The following is a 14056-nucleotide window of genomic DNA, read 5'->3' on the forward strand; positions in this document are numbered from 1 at the left end:
CCCCCCCCCCCCCAGGCCAGCTGTCTCCTGAGGGAATGGTGTGGTTTCTCTGTGGGCCCGAGAACAGTGTGCTGGCCCAGGACAAGCTGCTACTCCACCAAGACATGACCCAGCCACTCAACCATTACTTCATCAACTCCTCGCACAACACCTACCTGACAGGTGACCAGGGTGACCTCACTGCGACCTCTCCTTTTATGAGGGCTGCTCCTGTTCCCCGAATCCGTCCCTTGCAGGGATTGCCCACGGGATGCAAAAGGACAGACTGTGTTGGAGAGGGCTGGGGTGAGCTGAACCGGCCTCTGGTGAAGCCCCCGCCTCCTCCTTTTGCTCTGGCACAGCTGGCCAGTTCTCTGGCCTTTCCTCGGCCGAGATGTACCGCCAGGTGCTGCTGGCTGGCTGTCGCTGCGTGGAGCTGGACTGCTGGAAGGGCAGGCCCCCTGACGAGGAGCCCATCATCACCCATGGCTTTACTATGACCACAGACATCTATTTCAAGGTCAGACTTAGCATGAGGAAGCTGGAGGCACCGGCCCTAGGGGAGGGCCCTGGGCCATAAGTTCTCTGGGGGTTGGGGAGTGGGTGCAGCTGAAATGAGGGAGGGCTGGGAGACCTCAGCCAGTGAAGGGACCAGAGGGGACCAGAGGAGACAGGACCAGCGGTGGCCCTCCAGTTCTTTGTGTGTCCTGAAACTGGGGAATGGGGAAGGGTGTCGCCGGGGGTGGGGGGCCTGGAGCACTGACCTCCATTCGACGGGGCCCCCTTCTCCTCCAGGAAGCAATTGAAGCCATTGCAGAAAGTGCCTTTAAGACCTCCTCCTATCCTGTCATCCTGTCATTTGAAAACCATGTGGACTCGTACGTATCAGACCTGTTCAGCCTCATTCCCTCTCCTGTCCCCATCTCCTGCCTGTAGCTGCCCTGCCCCAACTGTCCCCCCCCCTAGCCATGCCCTCCAGCTCTCTCTTGGGTTTCAACACAAGTTCCTTGGGACCCCAGGCTCTTCTGCCTGTGTCCCTGCCTTCCTGACCTCCTGTGCCCCTGATAAGCCAGGTCAGGGGCCCAGAAGGATGGACAAGATGGGGGTAGAGCTGCTGAAACCTACCCCACTTCTGCTCCCTGCAGACCCCGCCAACAGGCCAAGATGGCTGAGTATTGTCGAACGATGTTTGGGGGCATGCTACTCACAGAGCCCCTGGAAAAGTTCCCAGTGAGTGGACTTTGCTGTGGGGCATCTGGGCTGGGGGGCTGGGGGCCCAGGGCAGGGGCAGGGCCAGGTTAAGGGGGCAGATGTCCCCAGAGGATGTTGGGGTTTCTCTGGTAGGATTGTGGGGCCAGGATCTTATCATCTACCATAGGTCAGGCACCATGCTGGGCTTTGGGGCTATGCAAGTGACAAAGACACAGTTTCAGCCCTCAGGTTGCTTACCCTTTAGTGGGGGAGATAGATAAGTAACCAAGCCATCACACCCAGGGGCTGCTGTGGGAGTACTTGGGGATCAGGGAAGTCTTCCTGGAGGAAGGGATGGCTAAACTGAAATCTGAGAGGGAAAGTGGATTATTTTGGTGACAGTGGGAAAGATTATATAGGCAGCTGGGAGAGAAGAGTGTTGTCTGAGGAACCAGGTAAGCTGGGTCAGACGGGAGCACAGTACATGACAGAATACGGTGGGACATGAGGCTGGAGAAGCAGGCAGGGTAGATGGAGTGCAGCTTGGTACAGAGGAGCTGAGGCTGCTCTCAGAAGGTGAGGAGATGGTACTCACCCTCTCCCATCTCCCTCAGCTGAAACCAGGCATCCCTCTGCCCAGCCCCGAGGATCTCCGAGGCAAGATCCTCATCAAGAACAAAAAGAACCAGTTTTCTGGCCCAGCATGCCCCAGCAAGGAGCCGGGTGAGGAGGCTGAGGGCGAATGCCCACCCAATGCCTCTGTGGGTGAGGGCACAGGTGAGTCGGTGGAAGGGGAAGGATGTGGCAGGGGGAGCATCTGGGGGGGAGACAGAGGCTGGGCCTGGAGGGGATGTATGGGGTCCCCAGGTCCCAGTGCTGATGGAGCTGCATGTGGCAGTGTGGGCTGGTGAGGAAGGGACAGAGCCGGAGGAGGAAGAGGTGGAAGAGGAGGAGGAGTCAGGAAGCCTAAATGAGGAAGAGATCAAGAAGATGCAGTCGGATGAGGTGTGTAGAGGGCAGCCCCGAGCCCCTTCTGCTGTGTCCACTGTGAGCCCTCAGGTGCGGGCATGGGGCCACTTCCCTGGGTTCTGTGCCTGCCCTCCCTGTCTCCACCCTCCCCTCTCTTCCCTAGGGCACAGCGGGCCTGGAGGTGACGGCTTATGAGGAGATGTCCAGCCTAGTGAATTACATCCAACCCACCAAGTTCATCTCCTTTGAGTTTTCTGCCCGTAAGTGGGGGCAGAAGTGGGGGGAAGGTGATAAGCTGGAGATGAGGCTAGATTCAGGAGAAGGCCCTTAAGAATTGCATCCTGACAGCAGAGCTTGGGTAGGGGGAAGAGGAAGAAGGATCCCCCCCTTCCTTGGACTCGGGGGCCCTGTCTATAAATAGCCAGCAGAGGAGTCAGGCAAAGGGCTTGTTTAAGTAGCAGTGGCTCCCGGTTTCCTGGCACTGTAGTGAGGAACTTGGCACCTACCAGAATGCTCTGGAGTGTGTCTGTGACAGGCAGGCCACTTAGGACAGGCCATCTTAGCCTGTCCTTGGTGTATACTGCCCACCCCTGCCCCCACCCCTCATGTTCAGCCAGAATTCATGTGCTCACTGTTGGTACATCACAGCATGGTCCTGTGCCATCTAGGGCATGCACCCCTCACTCTGCAGGACTGTGGCACATACTCCACCCCTGGGCATGTCTCCCACATATACCCTTTACCCCCTGGCACACCGTTTCCCACACAGATCTGCACATCAGCTCAGCCCCCTAGGCCCTTGGGCCTCAGTGGAAATGCTAGGTTGGAGGGATCTCTGCTGGAGGGAGCTAACCCAAAGGGAGGGGAGGAAGGAGGGAGGAGGCCAGCCTGACATGGACCCCTGCCCTTTCTCTCCAACACAGAGAAGAACCGAAGTTATGTCATCTCCTCCTTCACAGAGCTCAAAGCTTATGACCTGCTCTCCAAGGCCTCAGTGCAATTTGTGGAGTATCCTTGAGGCCTCGATAGCCAGGGCCCCTGGTTGGGGTGGAGGGACGGGGAGGGCCTGGGGGACAGGGCTCCCAGAGGGAGCTGTTGGGTCCTCCTGGTGTGTGCAGCCTTTGGACGGGCTCCTAAACTCTGAGGCAGCTACAACAAGCGCCAGATGAGCCGCATTTACCCTAAGGGCACCCGCATGGACTCTTCCAACTACATGCCCCAGATGTTCTGGAATGCCGGTTGCCAGATGGTTGCCCTCAACTTCCAGACGATGGGTGAGGGTACTTCTAGGCCCCTGAGAACCTTCCCCTGCTCCCTGCCTCTTCCACCCTCACCCCATTCCTGTGGGTGGGGGGGGGTCTTAAGAAAAGATCGAGGGTCCTGATGTTTGTTCAGGCCATGGGAGCACGTGCAGGTGTGTGCGCAGTTAGGGATCTACATGCATTAGCTCATGCCTATGTGTACAGGTTGCTCGTGTACGGGTATGTATGTGAAGACGCCAGGGCGCTGGCATGAGTTCTGGTTGCTCTGCCGGAATGCGCCCCTGCTTCTCCGGCCTCAACTCCCTTTGCGATCTGTGGTCTGGTCGTGGCCGTGTCCCTGCGGACTCCAGGTTGTGGAGGCTTCCTTAGAGATGAGACGCCCCAAGGAAACAGGCTGGGTCATGAGAGACCCTCATCCTCACAGCCCACCCATGCTCCTATCCACAAGATGGCAGAGGCTGAGAAATGCAGGAAACAGAGACTGGGTGCAGACCCAGGGCTGCGCCTTCCTCACCGAGTGCCTTTGTTCCCCCAGACCTGCCCATGCAGCAGAACATGGCGCTGTTTGAGTTCAATGGGCAGAGTGGCTACCTCCTCAAGCATGAGTTCATGCGCCGGCCAGACAAGCAGTTCAACCCCTTCTCAGTGGACCGCATCGACGTGGTGGTAGCCACCACGCTTTCCATTACGGCAAGGCCCCGAGGTGGACAAGTGGCCGGGAGGGCTGGGGTCTTGAGGAGAAAGACACAGGAGCTCTACTCCTCCACTCCCAACCCCCTCCTCTGATATCCTGAAAACTTCAGCCCAAGCCAGTTTGTGCAGTAGCAAGTTGCCTTGGAAACTGCCTCCTCCTCAGCACTGGAGGCTGCCTCTTGGTCCCCATGGAAACCAAGGGGAAGGGCTGAGGTTGCGGTGGGGGAGGGGAGAAGAGTAGGCAGAGTGGGTCCACAGGAGCCCCGGGCCCTGGGGGAGGGCACTGTTCCTTCCTTGCCTGGGGAGGGAGGCGGGGAGGCCCACACTTCTTCCCTCAATGCGGGAAGCCCCTGGTCGCCAAGAGCTCAGCTATAACCCTTGAGCCACACGGCCCCAGCTGAATGGGGCTCTGCGCAGTATGCAAGAAAGGATGCTTCAGCCACAGGAGTTGGAGGCCCCAGGGACTAGGGGAGAGCCTGGGTGGGAGAGCTGACACCGGCCTCCCATGGGCCCCCACCCCTAGGTGATCTCTGGACAGTTCCTGTCAGAACGCAGTGTGCGCACCTATGTTGAAGTGGAGCTGTTTGGTCTTCCTGGGGACCCCAAGAGGCGCTTTCGCACCAAGCTGTCACCCAGTGCCAACTCTATCAATCCTGTCTGGAAGGAGGAGCCCTTTGTCTTTGAGAAGGTGGGGAGCTAGGGCAGGGGCTGGGGTCTGTCCCTACTTCTTGGCCTCTACTTATAGAAAAGAGGAACTAAACAAAGGGACTTCCTTCATCCTCTCTCTTCTCCACCCCTCACCCCATGGCTTCCTGATTTTTAAGAGTCCAAAATCCACAGTTACAGAAATTTGTGAGCAGGTGTGTGTGTGTGTGTGTGTGTGTGTGTGTGTGTGTTCATGTTGGGATGAGAGGCAGAAAGGTGAACTCCCGGTCGAGGGTACAGAATGCCACGGAATGGTGAGGGTGTTTTGCTCCCACTGGATGCTCATTGGCAAGGCTGTCAAGGGCTGCCTCCACCAGGACCCCGGGGCCCTGGGCTGCATACCCAGTCCTTCTCCCCTGTGTGGAGCAGCCATGGCATGAGCTGAGAGGATGCCTATGTGTGTGGCCTAGAGTGTACCAAATCTGGTAACACCTGCCAGGTCCTCACACTGACGCTAAGACTTCTGACGCTAGGGAGGTGAGTAGCTTGGCCACTTCCTAGCTTGTCCTGTCTCGAACTCTCCCTAGATCTTGATGCCCGAGCTGGCCTCCCTCAGGGTGGCCGTGATGGAGGAAGGCAACAAATTTCTTGGACACCGCATCATCCCCATTAATGCCCTGAATTCTGGTAAGGATGGAGTCCTTCTTTGCTGTTGCCAGCCAGTCTGAGGACCAACCGCAGGATTAGGAGCCTGTCCAGAGGGTGGGGCTGTTTCAGGGAGGTGGCCCTGTAGACCTTACCTAACCCTCTTCATGTTATCAGCCCTAAGGAGTGTGGCAAGAATAGGAAACTGCCAGAGGTGGGGCCTCTGCCCACCTATCACAATGTCTGTAATATTCTAGAACTACTGGGGCAATTTCCCAAGTAGCTGACACTTACTGGACACTTAAAATGAGTTAGGGCTTATAACACGTTCTCACTTAATCCTAACAATAACCACATGGGGAGACCCTAGTCACCCCATTTCACAGCTGAGGAAAATCTCAGAGATTTAAACTAAACTGCTCAAGGTCACACGACCAGGAAGGTACAGAATCAGACTCAGGCTCTGGCCTCTCTGACTCTAAGGCCACAAGTCTTGTGTACCTAGCTGCTCCTAGGGTACTGGGGGTGGGGTGGGGGGGACTAGTGCTGGGGTCAAAGAGCATGGCTTACTGCCCACCCTGTCATGCCCAACAGGCTACCACCATCTGTGCCTGCACAGTGAGAGCAACATGCCCCTGACCATGCCTGCGCTTTTTGTCTTCCTGGAGATGAAGGACTATGTACCTGACACCTGGGCAGGTAGGAGGCCCTTAGTATGTTGGGAGCCAGGATCCATCCCCCCTCCCCCTCCTCAAGCCAGCCTCCAGAGTGGGGCAGGACAGGGCACCCTGGGGTAGGTGAGGATGGGGGAGTCTTCCAGGGACATCTCCAAACCAAGCCCGTGATGCCCGTATGCACGCAGATCTCACTGTGGCGCTTGCCAATCCCATCAAGTTCTTCAGTGCCCATGATAAGAAGTCTGTGAAGCTCAAGGAAGCCATAGGAGGTCTGCCTGAGGTCTGTGTTGCCTGGTCCAGGAGCTTTGCCCTCTGGGAGGGACGATGCAGGAGGGGGCAGGGTCCTAGGTTGAGAGACCAAGAGACGTAGGTGCTAATCTGCTCTCCCCACACAGAAACCCTTCCCACCTGGGAGTCCAGTTACCGGCCACGTCAATGGGGCGCTGGCCTCACTGAGCAACGGGTCTGCAGGTATGCACTGCAGGCAGGGCCCTCCCACAGATTGGAAGGGCCTCGACCTCTCCAGCGGTACCCACCGCATCCCCCCAAAACAGACTTTCACCTGGATGGGAACTGTGCCAGAAGCCTCAGCGCCAGGAAAGTGCGCTACAGGGGGTCCATAACGCCCCCAAGGAGGAGGAGCCTACAGAACTAACCCTCCCACTTTCCCCCTCCTCCCCCCAGCCCACCCTGTGGCTCTTGGAGCAGCCGGGGCCAGGGCCAGGGAGCAGGCCGTGAAAGAAGCTGCCGGTAANAGGGCTCAGGGCCTGTCCCCACGTGGCCTCCACAGGACCTTGCCCGGCGAGGAGACCGCCGGGGCCGCGCCGAGCGAGGGCCCCGAGGGCGCGGACGCGCGTGCGCGGGAGCTGAAGGACCGGCTGGAGCTGGAGCTGCTGCAGCAGGGCGAGGAGCGGTACGAGTGCATCCTGAAGCGCAAGGAGCAGCACGTGGCCGAGGTGCCGGGACTGGAGGGAGCCACGACCCAACCGACACCGCCGCGTCACCACCTCCGCACAGCAAAGGGCTCCTCTAACTAAGCCCATCCTTGCACCCCCCTCCCCCCGCAGCAAATCGCCAAAATGTTGGAGCTGGCTAGAGAGAAGCAGGCCTCGGAGCTGAAGAGCCTCAAGGAGACCTTGGAGATGTAGGATTGCCACCCGCCCATGCGTGACGCTCCCCTCACAGGAGGGCTCAGGCCCCTGAGGACATCTTCCTGATGCTTGTCTCTCCGCAGGGATACCAAGGAGATGAAGAAGAAGCTGGAGGCCAAGAGGATAGAGCGGATCCAGGCCATGGTCAAAGTCACCTCAGACAAGATGGCTCAGGAAAGGTGAGCCCTGGAGGGAGGCCCAGGGCTCAAACTCCAGGGCGAGTCTGAGAAGGCACTCCAGGGGGGAAGGGGCCTCCCTGCAAGTGGATCCTGACTTGCTTCCCAGAGATGTGCCTGTCCTTTGGCTTTCGAAAGTGAATCCCATTTCTGTCACCTCTGATTGGAGCATCCTCCTTAGTCAAAACCCAGAGGCCATTACCCTGAGCAGAAAGGAGAATTTAAGGGAAAACCAATCATACAAAGAGGGAGGCGAAACCTTGAGACAGTAGCTTCCCCCTGCACACCTTGGAGGACGGTGCACTCTAGTGAGAAAGCCCTTTCCTCAGACAGCCTCTGGAGCTCCCAGTTGCCCCTCGAGTCCTCCTTGGGTCCCCATGATTACTCCCTTTGGCTGGTTCTGCTTATAAGGCCAAGGTTTCATTTTGTCTATACCCTGAAGAGACCTGGTCTCATTCGACTCTTTCTAGGGGCCTCCTGCCCTCTCCTAAACTCTGATCACCCCAACAGGCTGAAGAGAGAGATTAACAACTCTCACATTCAGGAGGTGGTACAAGTCATCAAGCAGGTGTGTAAGAGCTGTGTCCTTCACACACACATACACACTCACTCACTCACACTCTACAAGGAGGGAGGGGTGGCCCCAGGCCTTTACTTTGCCTTTAGGAGATGCACAGTCCAGAGGGGCCCTGCAGCTCGGGATGGGAGGAGGCAGTAAAGAGGAGGAGCTGCCAGGCTATTGCAGGGTTCTGGCCTTTGGAGGGGGGCATACCAGCCTAAAGGGATCTGTCTCTGGCCAGTCTCCCTGAATGGAAATGATAAGTGGCTAGCTGGCCTGGGGAGGATGGGATGTGCGGGAGTGAGGGGGGCTTCCTGAGGCTCCAAGGAGTGAGAGGAGGAAGGAACACCCTGCTGAGAATGGACCTAAAGTTCCGCTGGGACCATTAACAACACTACAGAGCTCCCATTTACCAAGTCCTGACCTTATACCCGGCTCTAAAGCAGCTACTTTACTAGCAGTGTCTCACCCACTCCTGCCCAATCCAGCGAGACAGACAACTCATTTTCCAAATTTAAAGACTGTTTGAAGGCTGACACATTTGTCCCAAGTCTTAGAGCTGGTTAACTGGGACTGTAGCTGGATTCGAAGCCAGGTTGCCTGTCTGTGCTGTACTGATCCCCTGCCTCTCTCTCCCACCCAGATGACAGAGAACCTGGAGAAGCACCAGGAGAAGCTGGAGGAGAAGCAGGCAGCTTGCCTGGAGCAGATCCGGGAGATGGAAAAGCAGGTGACAGGGACCACTGCCCTGGCCACCAGCAGAGTTGGCCTGCCTCAGGGAGCTGCCAGTCGGGGGACGGGGTGAGGGGAAGGGGACTCAGCCCTCACTGGTGGACCACAGGCCCTGGTTCCCACCGGGTCCTGGGGCCCTTTAAGAGGAGGTAGTTCTACAGGTCTCTTTGCCTGGTTGGCACTCCCTCCCCTGAGAGGCTCCCTGATGGTCTCCACTACCCTCCACCTCCCAGTCTCCTGGGAGCTCTGAGCAGACTGGGCATCTCCTCGGTTGACTGTTCAGGGGAGGGAGAGTGGGCGGTTGGCCCCTTCTGAGACAGGCGGTGGTCTCTGCTGTCCCCACAGTTCCAGCAGGAGGCACTGGCAGAGTACGAGGCCAGGATGAAGGGCCTGGAGACCGAGGTGAAGGAGTCAGTGAGGGCCTGCCTCAGGGAAGGCCTCCCCTCTGAGGCCGAGGAGAAGCCCGAGAGGTCTTGTGGGGCCTTCAAGGAGCTGTGTGAGCAGGACCCACTCATAGGCAAGGCAAATGCCCAGGAGAGCCGCCTCTGACGCCCCCGTCCCACTGGAACATTCTGTAAGGGCATTCACTCTTCTCGGGGATGTGGCTCTATCCCCCAGGAGGAAAGGCCCCCTCATTCTAAGGCTGTGGGAATCTCAGGCTCCCTTGGACTCTGGAGTCCCCTCCTCAACAGCGGGGCTAGAGGAGGAGGCAGGAACCTGGTACTGCCAGGGCAGGGGACCTGTCTGGGCTTTAGAGGCCCTCTCCAGTCTGACTTCCTGCTCTTCATCCTTCATCCCTTCCTCTGAGTGAGTGTCATGGATTCGTTGAGGGCAAAAGAATATGGACTGGGAGGCAGGAAGTGGGGTCCCAGCCCCCCTCTACCTTCCCTAGTGTGCAACCAGTGGTGTCCCACCCTGGACTCACTGTTCTCCCCTGAAGGGTTAGGCCTGGCCACCTGGAACCTCCACTCTAGTGCCTCTAGTTCAAGCAGGACCACACTCCAAACCCTCCTGCCGCGAGGCCCCATCTCAGACCTGTCCTGAATTGGCCTCCTGTCAGCTCCCTGATATGGAGCCTGGCACTACCTCCAAGCTCCCTGGGGACAGCTGCTTCCAGGATCCCGGGCTGAGGCCCCTTCCCTGGCCTCCAGCCTGTGGGGGATGGGAGGCTGACATGGAAAAGCTGCCTCAGATGTCTGGTTTCTGAGACACTGGGCCTCTGGTTAGTAGGGAGGGGCCAAGGAAGGCCTTTGGGACACTCTCCTAGCCCTGGGGTGGGGGAGGGGGTTATTTCCTAGTATGCACCCTCTTCAGGCTGCCTGACAAGGTCAGCATTGTTTTCTCTCCTGACTTTACTTAGATTTATTTATTTTTCCCCTTCTTACTGCTACTAAAGAGAACCCTGTCCCAGTATTTCCTGCCTAAGTATGGCCTCTGTTCTACTGCTACAAAATGGGAGGCAGGGGCCCAGTTGCTCCTGAAATGAAACAGCCTGGTGGGATTGGGGAGGGGGAACCTTTGGGAGCTGAACCCCAGGATGAAGTCCCTTCCAGAGCCCAGTGGAATGGGATGGCCCTGCCTCTGGGAGTGAAGGGGATTCACTTCCCCTTCGGCCAGCTCTGATGCCACAATCACTGGAAAATGAGGTCACTCCTTTTCTCCACCCACTCCTCCCCCATGTGGCCCTTCCTTGTCTCCACCCTCAGGGCGTGAGGCAGAAGAGCCTATTGCAAAGGTGCCCCCCACCCTCTTGGGGGAGCTGTGAACCTCCAGGCCACCTGGGCCCCTTTAGGCAGACTTAGAGTGGTCACATTTTTAGGCCGCTGTCGTAGTTATGGTTGAATCCAGCACTCACTCAACCGGGGCTTGTGGGCAGTTGTTCACTGCCTCTGTGGCATGATCCAAATCCCAAATGGGAGAAGCCAGGTGGGGAATGATTCTGGGAAGAGCTTGTTTTCTTATCAGAGAGTTACAACAAATGCCATTAGCTCTGAGCACCTGTGCCTTCGGAAAATAAACAGAGCCACCACCACCGCCCTCCATCCCTCTGGGGGCCTGACCTCTGGGATCCTAGCATTCCCTGGTTGCAGGTTGAGACTAGGGGTCCTGCCCATTCACAGCAGTAAGGCCTGTCATGGACGCGTCCAGCTTGCATACACACTGGATACAGCCAAGGGTGGAACACTTGTACCCCGAGCAGTGCCCTGTCTTTAGCTCTCCTGCTGGGCACTCAGCTGCCCCATTTCCCCGCCAGCCCTGGGGTAGAACTGTGTAGAGATGTGGATCCAGGCTAGAGGAACTCACTGACCCAGGCACGTGGGCCTAAGCCAGAGCCAGTGCCAAAGAGAGCCCCCTGGGCAGGCCCTGGTTTTTGCCCATGACTGTGGCGGGGAAGGAGAAGCCAGACCTGGCAGAGTTTCTGAGCTTCCCAGTGTGGAGCTGGGAAGCCCAGGGATGGGGAAGGAAATGCAATCCTGCCTCTGGGAGAGGCCTCTGCACAGCAGGTTGGGGGCCAAGGCCCAGATACCCACCTCCCAGCTTCCTGTCCTCTGGAAAAAGGGCCAGGTGCCCCGGAGGAAAATGCCATAGTCTTTGGGCCCTGGAGATGAGTTAATCTCTGGCTGTAGGGGATGTGCCGAGGAGGGCTTGTTGCCCTCCCTCAGGGCCCTGAGCAGGTGAATTCCTGTTATATATCTGTGGGGCTGGGGCAAGGGTCCCTGCCCATTCATCATGCCTCAGTTTCACCTTTTACATGAAGTGAAGGGTCCCTACCCCCTTCCCAGTCCCATTGCTGACTCAGATACCAGAGTCCCCTGCTGACTCACCCCACCTCCCCCCTCCCCAGCTCTCTGGATCTCCCAAGCATGTGCCACCAGGCCCAACCCTGCTGAGCTGGTGCAACGTGACAGCGTGAGGGGGCTGGTGACACTTGAGAGGGAAAGAAAAGGGTCTGGGAGGGGGGCTGGCTGCAGACAGAATGACAGACTGCAGACCAGAGCTTAGTGCCTCTGGGAGGAAGCTCTTTTGCCAGCTTGGGACCTGCCCCGGGGAGAGGCTCAGCAGGTGAAGGGGAGGGGAAGGGAGTGTGGAGTGCCTGCCTGCTCCCTGCCTCAGCTCCATCTCTTGTCAGCCTTCAGCTCCCTAAGCGACAGCTTCTAATTCCGGCTGTTGGGGCCTCCGTGCTCTGCAGCATAGTCTCAGCTTTTTTTTTTTTTTTTCTATTTCTTTTCTGCTCAGAACATACTGAGCTTACAAAAAAGTCAGATCTAGGGCTCCAGGGCCTGGGACCCGCCACAGGTCTGGCTAACGTGGTGATGCCCAGACGGGGCAAATGCACTGGCTGCTCCTTCTAAAGAATAGCCAGCGTGGCACCGTCTGCCAAGCCATGGTTGAGGCCCCAACAGGAAGTTCCGGCTCCGGTGCCTCCCGGGAACTATCTCCATCCACCCCCAGGAAAAGAGGCAGAAGCCCCAGGGAGGAGGGGGCCGTGGTTCTTTAGGACAGAGCATGTACTCATTCCATGTTCCCGCTGCTTCTCTCCTCTACCTGGGGTGTGTCACTACCTGGCTGGTCAGGTGGCCCACCACCTGCAGACTCCAGAGGTAGCTCCTTCCCTGACTCTAGAAACAGAAAGGATGGAAGAAAGCAATTTCCCTTATGCTGCAAAAAGGGAAATTGAGTCATGAAGGGAAGGAAAGCCTTTCTTCTGCTGAGGGGGGCGAGAGCTTTCCTGCACCCCGACTGGGGTTGGAGCGTCTATACTCACCCCGAGGTGACACCCCAGGAGGGGTCCCGTCACCCCAGGTGGGGCCCCCATGTCTGGGGCGGGTGAGATTGGGCTTTCTATGCTCTGAAGAACCGTGTAGCTTTTTCCCTGACACTCTCTAGCTTGATCTTGCCAGACGTAGGCAGGGCTAGTATTGTCGACTTCATTTTGCAGATAAGACAATGCGGGCCTGGAGCCACACTGCTAGTAAATGCCTTCTAGCTGTGACTTAACTCCGATGTCAAATGCTGTGCCCTTTTTGTGACACCAGGAGAGAAAAGGGTCAGAGCAGGGCAATTAAACAATGAGAAAAGAGAAGGAGTGGGAGCTTGACAATATATACAGATATACATCACATGCACCGCCCCCCGGAAGAGAGGGATGCGGGAGCCCTTGCCCCGTAGCTGGGCTCAGAATGCCAGGTGAGCCTCCCTGAAGCCTGGGAGCTGGAGAAAGGCAAGAAGCCTGGAGTGCAGAGCCCAGTGTGCACTTTGCCACTCACCCATCTGGGCCCACTGTCTTCTTTCCAGAAGGGCAAATCGTCTCCTTGCTTATGCTGCAAAGCATACTATCCATGCTCTGCCCAGGCTCCGGACATCTTTATTATTCCCTTAATTTCCTGTCTTCTATAGGAAGGTTCTCAGTAAAGCAGTCCTCAATACTGTCCCCTACAGGTGTTTTTCTCGCTTCCTGGCCTGGCCCCAATAACCCTGTCTGGAATGTCTTCTTAATTTCCTAGCAGTCAGATCCCCCACATGCCTGAAGAGCACCTCCGAAGTCCTGTCTCCAGACTTCCCTGGGAGACTACCTCTCTTCCCCACAACTTTGCCTTTTCCTCTGAGCACTGTCTCCGTTTTGTATTTAACCAATGTATTGAGCCCTAGGACGATAGCCTCTACTTTTTTGTCCCGGTCCTGTCTTCCTGCTTGGGAAGGAAGGTCTCTTCTATCCAGAACTGAACTTTGCTTCTGTATTTCCCCGCAGCTGAGAACACAATACTTGGCTCATGAAAAGTCTCAGTAAATTCTGTAGATGATACTTGATTCTCTTCATACGTTACAAATATTCATTCCTGCCTCCCCTACACACCTACCCTCCCAACCAACCCTCCCTCCGCCCCACGGAGCACTGAGGAGCCCGGACTCCCCTCAACAGAGGCCTGAGCACCTCGGCCCTCCATCTCAGGAGCGAGTGGCGTCGCGGAGGTTTTTCAACACCCCACTGACTCAAGCGCTCTTCTTCCCTTTCAAAAGGGTCAGCTAGCACTCAAAATCAGAGCCCTGTGGTCTGGGGGTGGTTTTGTGCTCAGGAGGGAAGGGAGGACCGTAGAAGCCTTGCGTTTCGTCCCTAGCATTTCCCGGGGTGGCGGCGCCAGGGAGCTCTTCACGCGGCTGCAGCACTCTCGGATCTCCAGGCTCCCGCTCTGGCTGCCCCCTNTGGTCGGGGTTGGAGACGTCGGAGATTGGAAAGCGCACTCTCCCCTCCACCCCCGCTCAGAGTGAGCGTGTGCGGGAAGAACAATTGTGTGTGAGTGCGTGATTCGCTACACTTCGAGTGGCAGTTCTCAGCCAGAATGAGCGCCCCCCATCCTGTGCGCAGCGCAGACCCCTG

General features: G+C 57.4%; 1 protein-coding gene across 1 annotated transcript in view; it reads left to right on the forward strand.

Annotated features, from left to right (window-relative positions):
* Positions 1 to 13483, forward strand: part of PLCB2 (phospholipase C beta 2) — a 21959-nt gene extending 8476 nt beyond the window's left edge. The window contains exons 10-30 of the mRNA XM_077764375.1: positions 16 to 162; positions 342 to 499; positions 775 to 857; positions 1125 to 1209; positions 1785 to 1947; positions 2069 to 2175; positions 2303 to 2399; positions 3063 to 3147; positions 3289 to 3413; positions 3937 to 4091; positions 4618 to 4782; positions 5327 to 5426; positions 5979 to 6083; positions 6247 to 6341; positions 6457 to 6532; positions 6746 to 7017; positions 7129 to 7205; positions 7296 to 7391; positions 7899 to 7956; positions 8591 to 8677; positions 9025 to 13483. Of these exons, the coding sequence (XP_077620501.1) occupies positions 16 to 162; positions 342 to 499; positions 775 to 857; positions 1125 to 1209; positions 1785 to 1947; positions 2069 to 2175; positions 2303 to 2399; positions 3063 to 3147; positions 3289 to 3413; positions 3937 to 4091; positions 4618 to 4782; positions 5327 to 5426; positions 5979 to 6083; positions 6247 to 6341; positions 6457 to 6532; positions 6746 to 7017; positions 7129 to 7205; positions 7296 to 7391; positions 7899 to 7956; positions 8591 to 8677; positions 9025 to 9228 (2540 nt within the window). The 3' untranslated portion in view covers positions 9229 to 13483. The remainder of the gene's footprint in view (positions 1 to 15; positions 163 to 341; positions 500 to 774; positions 858 to 1124; positions 1210 to 1784; positions 1948 to 2068; positions 2176 to 2302; positions 2400 to 3062; positions 3148 to 3288; positions 3414 to 3936; positions 4092 to 4617; positions 4783 to 5326; positions 5427 to 5978; positions 6084 to 6246; positions 6342 to 6456; positions 6533 to 6745; positions 7018 to 7128; positions 7206 to 7295; positions 7392 to 7898; positions 7957 to 8590; positions 8678 to 9024) is intronic.
* The last annotated feature ends 573 nt before the right edge of the window (positions 13484 to 14056 follow it).

The sequence above is a fragment of the Crocuta crocuta genome, unplaced genomic scaffold (assembly GCF_008692635.1).
Source record: "Crocuta crocuta isolate KB4526 unplaced genomic scaffold, BGI_CrCroc_1.0 scaffold102, whole genome shotgun sequence".
In the NCBI taxonomy this organism is placed as follows: domain Eukaryota; kingdom Metazoa; phylum Chordata; class Mammalia; order Carnivora; family Hyaenidae; genus Crocuta; species Crocuta crocuta.